We start from the raw sequence: 14594 nt of genomic DNA on the forward strand, positions 1-14594 counted from the left end.
AATTGAATAGGAAATCCCGTCGGAAGCATATAATCATTATTGAACGAATTAATTAATTAACGAGGGGTAGGTGAACCGATATTCCCAACAAATTCATTTCTCATAAATTTTTAATCAACTATTTTTTGATGTTATATTTCATTATTCCATTCTTGAATATTTTTATTTGCATGTTTATTTGATTATAGTATAATAAAACAACCAATCGATTTTCGGTGCTAAAGATTTAATAACTGAAAATAATAATTGTTAAATACAGTATTCAGTGGAACGATACTCGTACTCATGTACATTATACTATTACTTGACATCGTGCACTTGCGATAAATTTTGAGCATACAAAACCATATTTTTATTAAGGATTTAACAGTGCAAGTTTTGCTCGACCAGTGGTCATTTGTCTATGACTGCACTATACGATCATTGCATATCTAACCTTGTTAGTGATGATACTTTAGAAGTAGATGTTGTGAAATATACCCGTTGTGTAGCGTTAATGATTATTGAAGGAATAATGTTCCTTGACTATCAAGGAGGGTCTGCTAGACTAATATTTTTGCAACTGCTACGGGATATTGATAACGTCAAGTCTTATAGTTGGGGTAGTGCAGTTTTAGTATTTCTATACCGTGAGTTGTGTAACGCGTCACGTATAGAGAAGACTACAATGGCTGGACCTTTATATATCCTGCAGGTATAATTAATGTAATGTGATTATTTAACACAATGTTTTTGTTAATTTTGTTGATCTATTTTTATTATTATATGCAGATATGGGCATGGAGTAGGATTAAATGTGTTAACCCCGACCGAGATGGGTTAACATTAGTTGTACCTCCCATTGATCCAGATGCTATTATTCCAATTTCTCCATATGGTGCACGGTAATATTTAAAAATTATTGTGTTAATATCAAATTTATCTCTTATAATTTTTTGATATATAATTATTTTTGTTAAATTGTAGGTGAAAAATTGGATTTAGCTACACACATTCGCCAACACATTCTGTAAGAATTATAAGGGATTCTCTAGATCGTATGAATCATAATGAGGTATTATACAATTTTAATATTTAATAGTGATTAAATGAAGTTATTTTTGTTTTCATCAAATGAATTTTTAATTTGAACATTTCTTTTTTTTTTTTTACAGTTTAATTGGATCGTTTACCAGAAAAATGACATAGATGTGAAGACGATTATTGATTCATATGACAACAAAATTTGGCGATGTGTTTGTCTCCTTATTTGCTTTGACATCGTGGAGATGCATCGTCCTAATCGGGTGATGCGACAATTCCCAAGACGAAAAAAACATAAGTGACGTCCATGTCCTCCAATTTGTTTTTTTTCTTTGTTCCGTGCTCATCTGCGAACAGTACATTAAAAATAAAGAATCACAAACTATAGTACATGCAATTTCTCAAACGTACAGTAATTAACAAGGAAAAGCATGAGATCACATACCTCATTCAGCTATCATCTTGAATCGTTGCTCACGACTCATCCTCATCATTTTCTGGTGGTGGCACTCCCGATTCATCCCCTTGCTGCTGATAGTCATACTGAAAATGGAACGGAGGAATGAACGACGGAGGTGGAGGGATGGTCCCTGGGTCAACACCCCTGTGGATTAGCATTGTGTGCATCATGCACTCGACATAGGCGAAATGTTCATTGTAGTTCAAGTTGACTTGTTCCTGATGAGCCATGAAGGCAAGAGCCTCATCTAGTTTGTCGTTTTGGGACCGCCTGTGCGGTTGTGGGCGGCGCGGGGCGGCGGTGCTTGATCCACCTGTATCTCCCGCATGCATCCGCAATTCCGCCTGTCGTTTCGCGTATTTCCGCTGCAAGTCTTGTCCACAAATGGGCTTCATTGGTTGCAGCCACTCCTCATCATCACGGAATACAACCCCTGCCATCGCACACAACTCTGATATGATAGTCGAAAAGAAAAGTCCGATGTGTCTATTATGAACGCTCATCGTTATTTGAGAATTGATTAGCTTTCCCACGTTGATGTTGTAACCCTGACATAACGCATATAGCACCACGACCCGCTCCTTTTGTACTTCACTCTTGTGTGAGACCGACATCATTCTCTTTCCCAAAAACAAATACCAAGGGGCATTATCGGCCGTCAGATATATTTCTCATCAAAACAACTCGGTGACCCCCTACTGGTTTCCAGATAGCCCCTGGATGACACAAGGTGTCGATTATCACAGCGTAGTCAGGGTCAGCAACCAAAGCTTGGAAGGCGGAATCATCGACCTCGGGCGTTTCTAAAAATGCATTTATTGTACCCGAATCAAACGACACAAGTTTACCCGAACAAAGGCCTTGTCGTCCGTCCTCTCACCCGCATTTGCATAAAATTCTCGCACCACCGATACCACCGCCGCTCTCGGTTGAGCTCCGAATTTTGCCCATCCCCGCCTCTCCAACCCCACAAGAGGCCCTATGTATCGATCTTCAAATTGTCTACGAAATCCATGCTCAATAATCGGGTTTCTATGAATCTTGACATGGTCATACTTAGCACGAGCCGCCTCACTCACAAATCGAGTGCTATTGAAAGAAGAAGAGGAAAAGTTGGGATTACCTTTCACCTTCTTGGGAGTCATGTTGGAGAAGATGACCGGAGTGTTGAAGTATGATTTTCAAGGGAGTGTTGGAGAAAAAATTTTAAGAAAGAGAGAGGAGAGTTATGGAGTTGAAATTTTGTGTGGGGAATGAGATAAGGATAAGGGGGGAAGGAAAGAAAAATAAAATAAAAGGGAGGGGAGGTTGCACTGCTCGCGCTCGAGCGGTAGAAATCTACCGCTCGAGCGTGAGTTGCGCTGGAATTTTTCCTGCGCACCTCGCCTCGCGCCCGAGCAGTAATTTGTTACCGCTCGGGCTCGAGCGGTATGCCGGGCTACCGCTCGGGCGCGAACGGTGCGCTGGAATATTTAGTGCTTTCTTCCGCTCGAGTGCGTGCGGTGCGCTGGAATATCCAGCGCAACTCGCGCTCGAGCGGTAGAAAGCACTAACTTTACGATTGAAATTTTTTTTCTCCTTTTTAATAAATAAAAACCAATTTATTTTTAAAATATCAAAGCGTTATTACAATTTAACAAAATACATCATCGATTTTTGTCTCTCTCTAACTACCGATCTGTCCATCTCATTTCTCATTCGAGTCGTTCTGTCCCTACAAACTCTTCTTCTTTCACGTCTAACCAGGTTGTGGTGCAACTCGAAAGTTGGAGGATCCCAGTATCGCTCATCTGCAAGAGGTTGAAATATGTCCTCGTACGTTGCTAAGTACTCAGCTATGTTATACCATGATTGCACAAGTGTTGTCGGATCTAAGGAGTGCCACTTAGCGGTGCAAATAGCATGGGAACATGGGATACCAAAAATCGTCCATTTACCACATGAACAATCACTCGTTGATAACTTCACCACCTGCATATGTTGGCCACGACTTGGTCTTCCAACAGTTGCAACCGAAGCATTTTGCTCACGTACATCATATTTGGCAACACGATGTTCACTAGATTTTCTCGCCCATTTCTCATACTTCTGACATGCATAATCTGACCATAGCTGATTGTCCTGAACCACAACGTTCAATGAAATATTGTACACACCTCAGAAGTGTCAAGTGTACTATGACAGATATAGGAAGTCTACGAGCACCTTTCAACACACTATTTAAACACTCCGACATATTGGTTGTCATCACCCCACGATGCCAACCACCGTCATGAGCCAAACTCCATTTTTATTTCGCAATTCCAGCCAAATATCGGTGCGCCAAAATGTTTTTTTGTTTGAATGTGTCACGCCCTAGGGACGGGGTTAGTCGACACCGGCATTGCTCTCAAATTTACATTCGAAAACTACAAGCCTCAGAAGTACAAAATTCAGAAACCAGTCTTTTTATTCATAATACTAAATAATTCATTGTCTGATACAAACTCAAATACTAATGTTTTACAGCGGAAATGTAAAACCAGACATAACATTGTCTTAACAGATACAGCGGAAACATAGTTGAAAAACAACAGTCTTCTTCACCAGCCCCAAAACTGATGCTGCTCTTCTTTTTCTAACAATTCTCCCTCGTTCTTATCTGAGATGGGTTTGGTGGATGAGTGATATGGTTGTCACTTAGTAAGCGGGGGAGGGAATAACTCCCAGTTTTCAAAATCATTTTCAACAGAAACAGTAGTAATACAAATAATATACAGAAACTCTTATTTTCAGAACATGAATCAGTATTCTGGAATCAGTATTCAGAAATCAGTATTCAGAACAGAAATCATAAATTTAATAAGTAAGCACTGAGCACGCTTGTGAATTTCATGGCTAAACTGATATCAGTCTCCTATATGTTCTCTCCTCTAAGGGGTGAGGCCAGTAATCAGAATTCAGTAATGTTCAGAATATATATTTCTACCATTAGTTCTGTAGGTTTCAGTGCTTCAAAAATCAGAGATCATAAATACATAAAACAAGAATTATCAAACTGATTTCAAGATATTTATACATAAGCTCACTTACAGTAATTTGCTAGGAGTTTCGATTGAAGTCTGAAATCTGTTGTTCTTGCTACTGGATTTTTCTGCTTGAACAATGGCACTCTCTTAACTCGAATTTTCAAGTGATACTCAAGATTTGTGTAACACAAATTCAGAGATTTGAGGGTGTTATTTATAGCAAATTTCTGAATGTTAGCCTCCCAAATCAATGACCATAATCTGCCATTATATGCCATTACAGCCTTTATTCCATGATAAATGCTTCAGTTACAAGTCAAAAGCAGAATCAGTAGCTGTCTGCTGGAAACTCGCGCTACTGAACTCTTCTGCTGCTGGAATTGCTAGGTTTTCTGCTGAAGTGTTTGCATTGCTGCTGAATATTGCTACCCGCTGCAAAATACTAGCTACTGCTGGAATTTCGGGTTCTCACAGATTGCCTCCATTATTGCACGTCTTTGAATTTAGCGTTAAAGTTTGAACAAACATGTCTCAAACAAAAACGATGCACACTGTAAGGAGGTTGAAAATATGGTATATCTTCAGTTGCGCGCACGATGCCCTTATGCCTATTAGAAATAAGACACACACCATTTTCACCATGAACAACATGTCTGCCTAGGTTCTCCAAGAACCATTTCCAAGAATATGTTGTTTCTTCATCAACAATAGCAAATGCTAGTGGTAGAACCTGATTGTTCCCATCCAGAGTGACACCGATCAACATTTTGTGCTTGTATTTGATATACAAGTGTCTACCATCGACGCTAGTTATTTTTCGACAATGCCGAAACCCATCAACACACGGCCTCAATGCCCAAAAAACATAGTTCGGTGTCTTACTCATTTCAATGTTGGCTCTGAGATGTTTCCACTCCACAACTGTGCTCGGATTATATTTGGACAAAGCACACATATATTTTGGAAGTAATTGAACGGAGCTCTCCCATGTACCATAAGCAATTTTCATAGCACGTTTCAAACTTTGCCATGCCTTCGTGTACGAGATTTGATATCCGTATTTATCTTTCACATTTTCTATGATATACTTAATCTCGTACGAAGGATCACAATGAACAACTCCCAATAGCTTATGTGCCACCATATCACTGTTCAAATTCTTATGCTCTATACCAACAGAGGTAGATATACATGTGTGAGGCCTGCCATATTTTGTTATTTTCCAATAACCAGTCTTGGTCTTGAAAGAAGCGCGAAGTCCCCATCGACAAACGACTGTAGAATAATTATTTTTGCACCGTAACTTCCACAAAATGCGTGTTCTATCTACGACACGATACTCACGCCTGACCACTCTGACTGAATAATCCTTCACAGATGCAATAAGATTATTCTTATCTTTAAATAACATATTAACGCATAATTCACCTCTATCCGGATTGTAATAGCTTGTTTGTACTCCAGAAGGTACATCGACAGAATCAGGAGGCTCTTCCCCAAAAAACTTATTGAAAAATGATGGCATTTCAGAAGTGTGAAAGAAATAGTACGGTCTGCCTCTGTAATGTGGCACGAGGTTGTTATCGAAATGATGTCCCCTCATCAGGAATTGTAAAAGTATTCACTTCATCATCATCATTCACTTCTTCTTTTTCAGACTCGCTATATGACATATCGGGTTCAGAATCAGTTCTCCAAATATCATCATTAGTGGCCAGATCCGGACAATGAGCACTGATATCTAATGTTGGATTCGGCCAATATGGAGCATGATTTTGTTCCGACGAGACATTGATATATTGATCCCAAGACCCACTTACATCATCGAAATTTATAGTACCGAGTCCTTCAGTAACCTGTGGAACATAAGATTCTTGATCCTGGAAACCACTATATGTAGAAGTACCGGGTTTGTTATTGAAACCTGAATCGGATGCATGTGGAACGTAGGATTCAGGATCATCAAATCCAACATGATGCTCAATTGAATTTGCTTCCACGTATAAATGCAACACATGCATATTATCACATTGCATTATAAACTGTAAAGCATCACCATCAACGAGATTGACTTGAATTTCATGTCAAGATGATCTCTCCATGAATGAATATTTTCTTGACAACTTCATAAAAAAATTCGTTGGATCGATTCCTAACATTTTATGCAAAACTTCAACCAACTCCAACAAATTAATATACCGTAATACTCGTATTGGTCTAACAAATGGAATGCTATATTCAACAGATCCATTATCGATAACTACATGACCACCAAAATATAAGAGTACATCGATGTTAGACATTTTGCCAATGAAATTTGAGAGAAAAATTTAGATGAAATTGATATCTCATTCGTCGAAGTTATCATCAATTATATATACAACAATGTTGAAGAATACTTCAATTCAGGTGAAATTTCAGAATGCATAGTTCACGTGAAACTTCAGCATTACAGAGTTCACGTGTAAGTTGAAGAAATGGACGGTCAATAATAATCGAAAAAAGGAAAAAAAATAAAATATACAAAGTCCGTGCTTCCCTGGCTCCACGTACTCATGGTCCGTGCTTCGTAAGCACGGATTGATATTTTTGAAATTTTTTTTAAATTATTTTTGAATTAATTTTTTAAAATTAAATTAATTATAAAAAATTATTTTAGGGTACTTTCTCCTTTCTGTTTTTTTTAATTAATTTACTTTTATTTTTGGCTTTTTATGCATAAATATCCGCCATTTTGTGTAGTCCTTTTCGGCTCAAAGTTAGTCTCAGTGACAGGTTATTACGTCATTATAAGAAAGCAGAAATTAGTGTTTTTTTAAAGCCAAATTTGGAGCTTTAAAAGATTTTTTCAATAAAAAAAACTTAAAATACTTTTGTAACCAAACTCTTCGAAAAAAAAACTTATTAAATTAAATTTATAAATTTAAAAAGTATTTTTTTATTTATGTATTCAAACACAAACATAATTTAAAAAATATTTTGTAATAAAACGTACAAATTCGGTCAATATTGGGTTACAAATCGGTTTGAAAATTGAAAAGCTTACAGCTATTTATTTTCTTTCTTATTTTAGTTAGTTAGCCAAGATGCATATGTTGTATGCTTATTGCTTTCATAATTATTTTTTAGTATAATCATTTTTTAGTCGAATCCATTGATATATAAGTGATTGAGAGGATGAAATCTTCCGTTCCATTTTTTGATTTGAGAATAATAATTTCAATAATGTAAATATTTTCTTGTCGAATAATAATATTAAAGTCAAGTATACCATTTGTAAATTTGTATAACAAAAAGTATATCACAAAATGGAGTAGAGAATTTTGTTCCATAACTAATAACTTATATTAATGATATTTTATAAAATGATTTTTGATTATTTAGATAAATATTGGTTTTCATTAGTCAAATAATTAATGCTCTTCAAAATCCTTATCAAAATCATGATTTGTGTCCCTTTGTCAACAATGGAATTATTAACATATATATTTTTATAAAAGGATGACATGCGGCAGTTATTTTGTAGATATACATCGAGTAAATTTTCGGACTAAACACAGTAGTTTATAAACTACGTCAACCAGATAAACCACACTAGGTAAATCTTGTGTGACAAAGTCGCTCAAGAAAGTGTTGGTAAAGAGTAGAACATAACTTGATCACAAGTATACATACTTCACAAATTTAGATACACTCAGATGTTGAAATTATTAATGATTAATCAATTAGCCAGTTGGTTTCTACAAAAATTAAATGTCACTTGCAATTTGCAAATGCTTAAATATAACATGCCTAAGGATCTTTGTCAACTATACAAAATTTAAAATAATTATAATATGAAAGCATAATGAAAGACCAAAAACCAAAAACAAATGTAAATGGTATTAAATTAATGGAGTAAAAATAAGTCATACAAATACATCCGATGATACTTAATCAACTTTGGCCTTTGCATCTTTAGCGGTACGAATCAGCTCGAAATATTTATCAACTAAGCTGTCTTGCGAAAGATCAGTATAGTAGTCCCTCCCCACTTCCATCCCTCGCAAGCCGCTCAACATGAAGCTGAACTTCATCGCCACCAGTTCTAGTCGTTTCGAGTAAGTTGCAAGCCACCTCAATCACGTCGTCACCACGAGCAAGTTCCATGGATTGCACAGACGTGAGCCCGCGGCGTCCCCTACGACTTACACTTCTTGAAATTTTATGAATTGTGACAATGTCACTAGAGAAAAGTGGGATGTTGTAGTTATCAACCCATTGTGTTGCTCCAATCACAAGAACACCTTTTCTTTGAAGAGCTAGAGGAGGGCCCTCGTCTGGAGTCAGCCGCAAAGATTCTGATCTCAGCCCACCTGTCCACTGATTCATCGTGGAATTCGGCTTGAAGTAACCAAGCTATCTTCTGATAGAATCGAGGGATCTCCCCTCATGATGTGCTGCTCCGTATAGGAAGGTAGCAACTGCAGACTCAGGAAACTAATGTAGAGTTATAATGTGAAGAAATCATAAACTCTAATGGCTGCAGAAAAATCAAGATAATGTGGATCGGCGTGCGTGAAAGAACTTGTGCCAAGAACCACAGACTGATACCTTTGTAAAATAGAAACACAACAAAAAAACTAATCTTAAAACTTCACCATTGCGTTTTCAAGATTATTGTTTGGGCTAATCAATATTGTGCAAACAATTATGAAAGAGCGTGTGTAGAAGTTTCTACATGTTTGAATCAATGAGGTCGAATATTAATGTTAAATGAATCAACTGAATTGACCCTGAAGAGAGATCGTGACTTAATATCCTTCCCGGGCTACCATGTTACAGAGAGTTTTTTGCTCTGAACTCACCACTAACGCCTACATCTAATGAGTTCCACATCAGATCCATAGATAATCACAAATATCATATAGGAACCTAAGATTTTAATCTCTCCTCTATAAATTGAGCACAAGAATCCATGATACCGAGTTTCTACTGCGTATGAACAAGCATCTCCAACATTAACTGAAACCACACCCTCTTATCAATCTCACACTGAACTCAAGATGTTTCACCCAAAACTACGTGATTATGTTTTTTACTCACACTCGGTGATTTCGTTAATCCTTACCATAAACCTATAACACATGAGCTGAACTCCTATAATCCTTACCTATTCTGAAAATGTATAAGAACCATCGACTCAAGGGAGAAAATTCTTGCAAAATTTTCCAAGAAGAATATGATAACATAGCTACAATTTCATATCCCATAAACTGAGAAATTCAACTTCAAAAAACTTTCCAAATAGTTATTACAAAAAAAAAAATAGACCTTGAAGTTTTGAGCCAACATCAGAAGCCAAAGATTTAGCAGTTGCTGCAGATGACACCCAAAGAGTGGAGACAAATGTGGTCCACGACACCAAGCCTAGGGTGAGTCCCACTGTGCGTTTCAAGATCAATTTCTTGAAAAGCTACTTTTGCCATTTCAAAAACACAGTTTCTCAATGAACATGAAATTGGGTTTTAACCCATTTCTGAGACAATGGTATACCCAACTCTATTGTAAGTGAATTTGGATACAATTTCGCTACCTTCTCAATTGCCACCAATGCAGTCTTGTTTCTGCTTTCAGATATGTAAACCTTGCAGCAGCCTAGCGCTTGTTTTAACATTTTCCAGGGAAAAATCGCCAGCCCTTGACATGGAATCACGAGTGGTAGAAAAATGAATAAATACCCAACAAGTTTTATAGCATTGAAATAGCATGTGGCCGTAATTTCATTGCAAGCAACTATCTAATTCTGAGAACCCAAAATCTTCAAAATAAATTCTCATTTTAAAAAAACTTGAAGATAATACTATTATGGTGTGTTTGGTTTGGGTGATAAGGTGGGTTTATTTTTTTTAACCCACCTTATCCCTTGTTTGGTACGCGTGATTATTTAACCAAGTCAATACCTCCTATGAATGATTAGGTTATATTAGGTGGGTTAAAATAATACCTCCTCAACCCCTAGGATTATTTATCCAACTCTTAATCCTTCCTATTTTTCCAATTTTACCCTTCTCCTATATCCAAACTCACCACCACTTCCCGCCACGACCGCGGCCACCGCCCACCGAACGCCGCCGCCGACCGATCGCCGCCGCTGGCAGACCGTCGCCTCAGGCCGACAATCGCCGCCGAATGCCGACCGATCGCCGCCGGCCGACGCCGGACAACCGACCGTCGCCGCCGACCGATAACTTCCGGCCGGCCGTCAGCCGTTGACTGCTGGCCGCACCGACGTTGCCGGACCGCCGCCGCCGAACCGTCGTCGCCGCCACCGCCGGACCGCCGCCGTCGCCGCCGAATTGGAAGAAGAAAAAAAAAAGAAAGGGCAAATTTTGTCCTTTCATCAAAAAATTCAAAATTATCCTACACTTAAAAATCATACCAAACATAACACCATATATTACATTCCTACAACAATCATTTTCTTTATCATTTACTTACTAATCATTAGTTTATTTTATCCTCCAAACCAAACGCAACCTTAATGAATATATTGGGAAGAGTAGGTCTTAGTGGGAGAATTTCAAATCAATTTCCAGGATAGAGGAAACCACACCCAACAAGAACCCGGTCAAAGAGGAATCGATTATCATTCCACTATACATCATATTATAAAAATGTTTTAGAACTAATACATTCTTACGAAGTTATGTTTAATATTGATATACTGAACTTTAAAAACAAAGAAGATCTATGAGAATCGTATCAAAAAAACTCGATCTCAACGAAGAAAGATTCATCAAACTTTTAGAAATGAGTCTTATGATATCAGTCAAATTTGTCTAAAACATGACTACGGCTGAAACCAAAGAGTCAGTCCTAGCTAGAAAATCTCTTATTGAGATAGCCGGAATAATGACTATCTTATTCAAAACACAATTTATAGGGATCAACTATTTTAATACTCGAGATACAAAGATGAAAAAAAATACACTCAAGTTTTGTATAGTCCTGAAACATGATATATGTCTAGTAGATGAATACTATGTTATTAACTAAATATAGATAAAAACCACGAGTCAAAGAAAATATAGTAATGCAGCTATTCTTCGTCAAAATACCAAGTCCTTGGAATTTGACAGAGTTGTGTCATCTCATATCATTACAAAAGAACCACAAGAAATTAAGGAGTATCAACAAATAACTTTTTTATGTTGTAAAGAAATTGATTGAAACGTCTGCTCGTTTTAAAATTCTACGAACTAAATATATTATATATATACAACTCAGTCTTCGGAACCTCCAACCTCCTGATCAAAATGCTCACCTGTATCATTCACACTAGTGATCTAAAGACTCAACACACATGTAATGTTAATAACAAGCACATATACATAACATGCAACAGTGAAAAGTACCGTACTGAAAATACATTTCATAAACTTGAAAAGAAACGTGAACTTAAAACATTTCATATCATGACATAGCGTGTCAAAACATCACATCATATCATCATATACGTATACATTTTTTTTATTGAATTCAGTTCATTAGTTGTGACTTTCGTATCAGCTCTACCATATCAGTTCTATTCGATGGATCAATCTATATATAACCGTGGTACCCGACGGCAGGGACATCAGCGACGATATTACCAATCAACTGAGCCTTGGTATCAGCTCGTCGTATACATATATCGTCAGTCACAACCAACTCTCATCCTTCAAAAACTTCATCATCATTTTAACCACTTAACAAAATCATGCATATACGTAATTTTCCTTAAAATCAAGTATACAACGTATTTTTTCATAAAAAAGTCATACACATGATAATATAAACATTTATAACATGTTAAATCATGTTTAGGGCGCTTCCAGGACTTCTAACTCGGCCTGGGTGCAAAATAACCATTTTTCCCCTGGAAACCCAAAATGACCGTTTTACCCCTAGATTTCAAAATTTCGACCCGAAGCCTACAAAACTCCTTAAAACACCTCAAAACATATTAATAAGCCTTTCTTAGACGTAAAATCAAGCCACTTTCAAAACTTAAACGATTCGTTTTAAAATTTAGACCGGGTCCCGGTTTTAGCCCGAATCAACCCGAAATTTAACCAAAATTTTCTTAAATTAAACCGTGACTTAAAGCTAGATGACCAGCCCTTAAACTACTCATTCCAGAACACTTATGACTCACAAAACAAGCCCCAAAGGTTGCAGGAATTTTCTACACAACATATCTTCAAACCCTAGTACACTAAACTTGCAAATTTTCGACCCTAGGACTTACCGCCTTGGACCGGCCTTGGACCAAACCTTCCTAGCCACCTTAGGATCCTCTTGGACTGACCTAACCCAAGCTCACAGCCCCACGTATGCTGCAACACGCAACCACATGCTAGCCACCAAAACGTGCCCAACCTAGCCAATCCTCTAACCCCGTGCACGATCAACCTCTTTCCTAGTTTTAGCAACCTTCGAGCCATTCCGGGCCTCGGATCAGATCCACGAGGGTCTGGTCCAAGGTAGGGACAATCTTTGCACAGCCGACACACCACAAACCCAAGCTCTTAGCCATACCAAACCCAAACAAATACTAGCCTCGATCGGCCCTCATGCATTCTCACTTAAACCGCCCAATCTTCAACTCCAGCACCTAGATTCCTCCATAACTGATGTGTCTAGCCCCTTAGCAGTGTAGATCAACAGCCCCTTACACATCAATGCAAGAAAAATGTGGGGCCCTTAACTCCTAATTATTATTACAATACAATTTGATTAAGGTTAATTAATTACAGCGGAAAACGAGTAAACATTTTTCTTTATAGTGAGCCCAAAACATGTCAATTGTAATTATAATACTTAATATATAATATAGTCTCGTCTCATCACGCCACAATATAAAAGAAGCCCACACGTAATCCAAAACAACTACATACAAACAAACTCATATCCTCGGGACATGTCCTGGTATATAGATACATATAAATACTGGGAAAGACCACTAAACCTCAGCTCACAGTGACTCCCTCCAGAAGCACCATATTCGGTCTCCTGATATCCTGGATTACCTGTCATTATCCACACACAAAGACAACAACAGCCCCATCTGGGGTGAGCAAAGCTCCGTATGCAACAACCACAATATATACCACAAGTATCTAAACAATGATATATGATATGCAATGCATGCATGTCGTGGAGGTATCAGTCAAATGCCCATCCACTGAGCATATATCAGAATCAATCGAATTGCTATCAAATCAATGCTCGAGCTGGCTCACCGGCCTCAATTAGGGATACTCGTATGGATAGCGTCGATAATGCGCCATCAAATCCCAAATCTCAATCAATCATCGAGGCCACTAATTTCTATGCTTTAAGGGCCATATAATGCCAAACATAGCATAGTGTTCACAAACCCTAGAATCAAATCCAATCATAATAGGTATCCAAGGATCATAGCTCAACGTATATATCATGTATGCCACATCAACTCAACAAATAAGGCACATAGACACATATTCTCAATCAAATCAATCAAACATATATCATATGATACAGATACCTGTCGTATGTTACTCGATGGCAACATACCTTAATTCTTTGTTTCCAGTCCACTGTAGCCTTAGATTTTAGTATAAAAATCTATTTACATCAATAACACATTAATTTTAATCAATAAAATCATTCAAAATCAACAATATAAGTTTCAAATATCTTTTGAAACTTTGTAAATTCATATCAAATTTAAATCATAACATAATTCAATTTCAACTTCGAATACGAGTTTCTGTCGGTTATTCTATCGCATATATGGATCTCGACTTCAAATACATGTTATTCCAGCACTTCAATAAATAAAGGTGCTGAAACTAGAAGAATCTTACCTCAAAAGAGAGCTCTAGATGCGAGGATTCCGAATATATAATTTGTTTTAAGTTTGGACAGCGTTTCGAGGTAGATTCAAACGATAGAACTTGAATTCTAACTTTTCCCTTCGAAGCTTCAGAGGAAATAAAAAGATACATATGGAAAAACTCATCCTTATCATTCTTAAATAGTGTGCAATTTGAGGGACTCTCGCCCAGGCGGAACAAAATTCTCGCTCAGGCGCGCCC

At 37.4% G+C, this 14594-nt stretch overlaps 2 protein-coding genes and 1 pseudogene across 2 annotated transcripts; 1 reads left to right on the top strand and 2 right to left on the bottom strand.

The window, feature by feature from the left end:
* Positions 1-396: 396 nt before the first annotated feature.
* Positions 397-1296, top strand: LOC142548052 (serine/threonine-protein phosphatase 7 long form homolog). Its single transcript, XM_075656417.1, has 4 exons — positions 397-694; positions 772-884; positions 967-1054; positions 1155-1296. Exons 1-3 carry the CDS (start codon positions 404-406, stop codon positions 968-970), a joined length of 408 nt encoding a protein of 135 aa, XP_075512532.1. The 5' UTR covers positions 397-403; the 3' UTR covers positions 971-1054; positions 1155-1296.
* A 1881-nt stretch (positions 1297-3177) lies between these two features.
* LOC142549994 (uncharacterized) lies at positions 3178-6016 on the bottom strand. The gene is made up of 3 exons (XM_075659238.1): positions 5018-6016; positions 3455-3604; positions 3178-3273 (listed from the first exon to the last, which is right to left on the bottom strand). Exons 1-3 carry the CDS (start codon positions 6014-6016, stop codon positions 3178-3180), a joined length of 1245 nt encoding a protein of 414 aa, XP_075515353.1.
* Positions 6017-8394: 2378 nt separating this feature from the next.
* On the bottom strand, positions 8395-10246 carry LOC142548053 (formiminotransferase cyclodeaminase-like protein; annotated as a pseudogene).
* Between the last annotated feature and the right edge of the window lie 4348 nt (positions 10247-14594).

The sequence above is a fragment of the Primulina tabacum genome, chromosome 6, assembly GCF_025594145.1.
Source record: "Primulina tabacum isolate GXHZ01 chromosome 6, ASM2559414v2, whole genome shotgun sequence".
Classification (NCBI taxonomy): Eukaryota; Viridiplantae; Streptophyta; class Magnoliopsida; order Lamiales; family Gesneriaceae; genus Primulina; species Primulina tabacum.

What these genes read in the sequence shown, in the direction of transcription:
- LOC142548052 (XM_075656417.1), top strand. Translation starts at nt 404, where the DNA reads ATGACTGCACTATACGATCATTGCATATCTAACCTTGTTAGTGATGAT. An exon ending in GACCTTTATATATCCTGCAG is followed by an intron (nt 695 to 771) that starts GTATAATTAATG and finishes TATTATATGCAG; the next exon opens with ATATGGGCATGGAGTAGGAT.
- LOC142549994 (XM_075659238.1), bottom strand. Translation starts at nt 6,016, where the DNA reads ATGCCATCATTTTTCAATAAGTTTTTTGGGGAAGAGCCTCCTGATTCT. An exon ending in ATCGTTTTTGTTTGAGACAT is followed by an intron (nt 3,605 to 5,017) that starts GTTTGTTCAAAC and finishes GTTGTGGTTCAG; the next exon opens with GACAATCAGCTATGGTCAGA. An exon ending in GTCGTGGCCAACATATGCAG is followed by an intron (nt 3,274 to 3,454) that starts GTGGTGAAGTTA and finishes AACCTCTTGCAG; the next exon opens with ATGAGCGATACTGGGATCCT.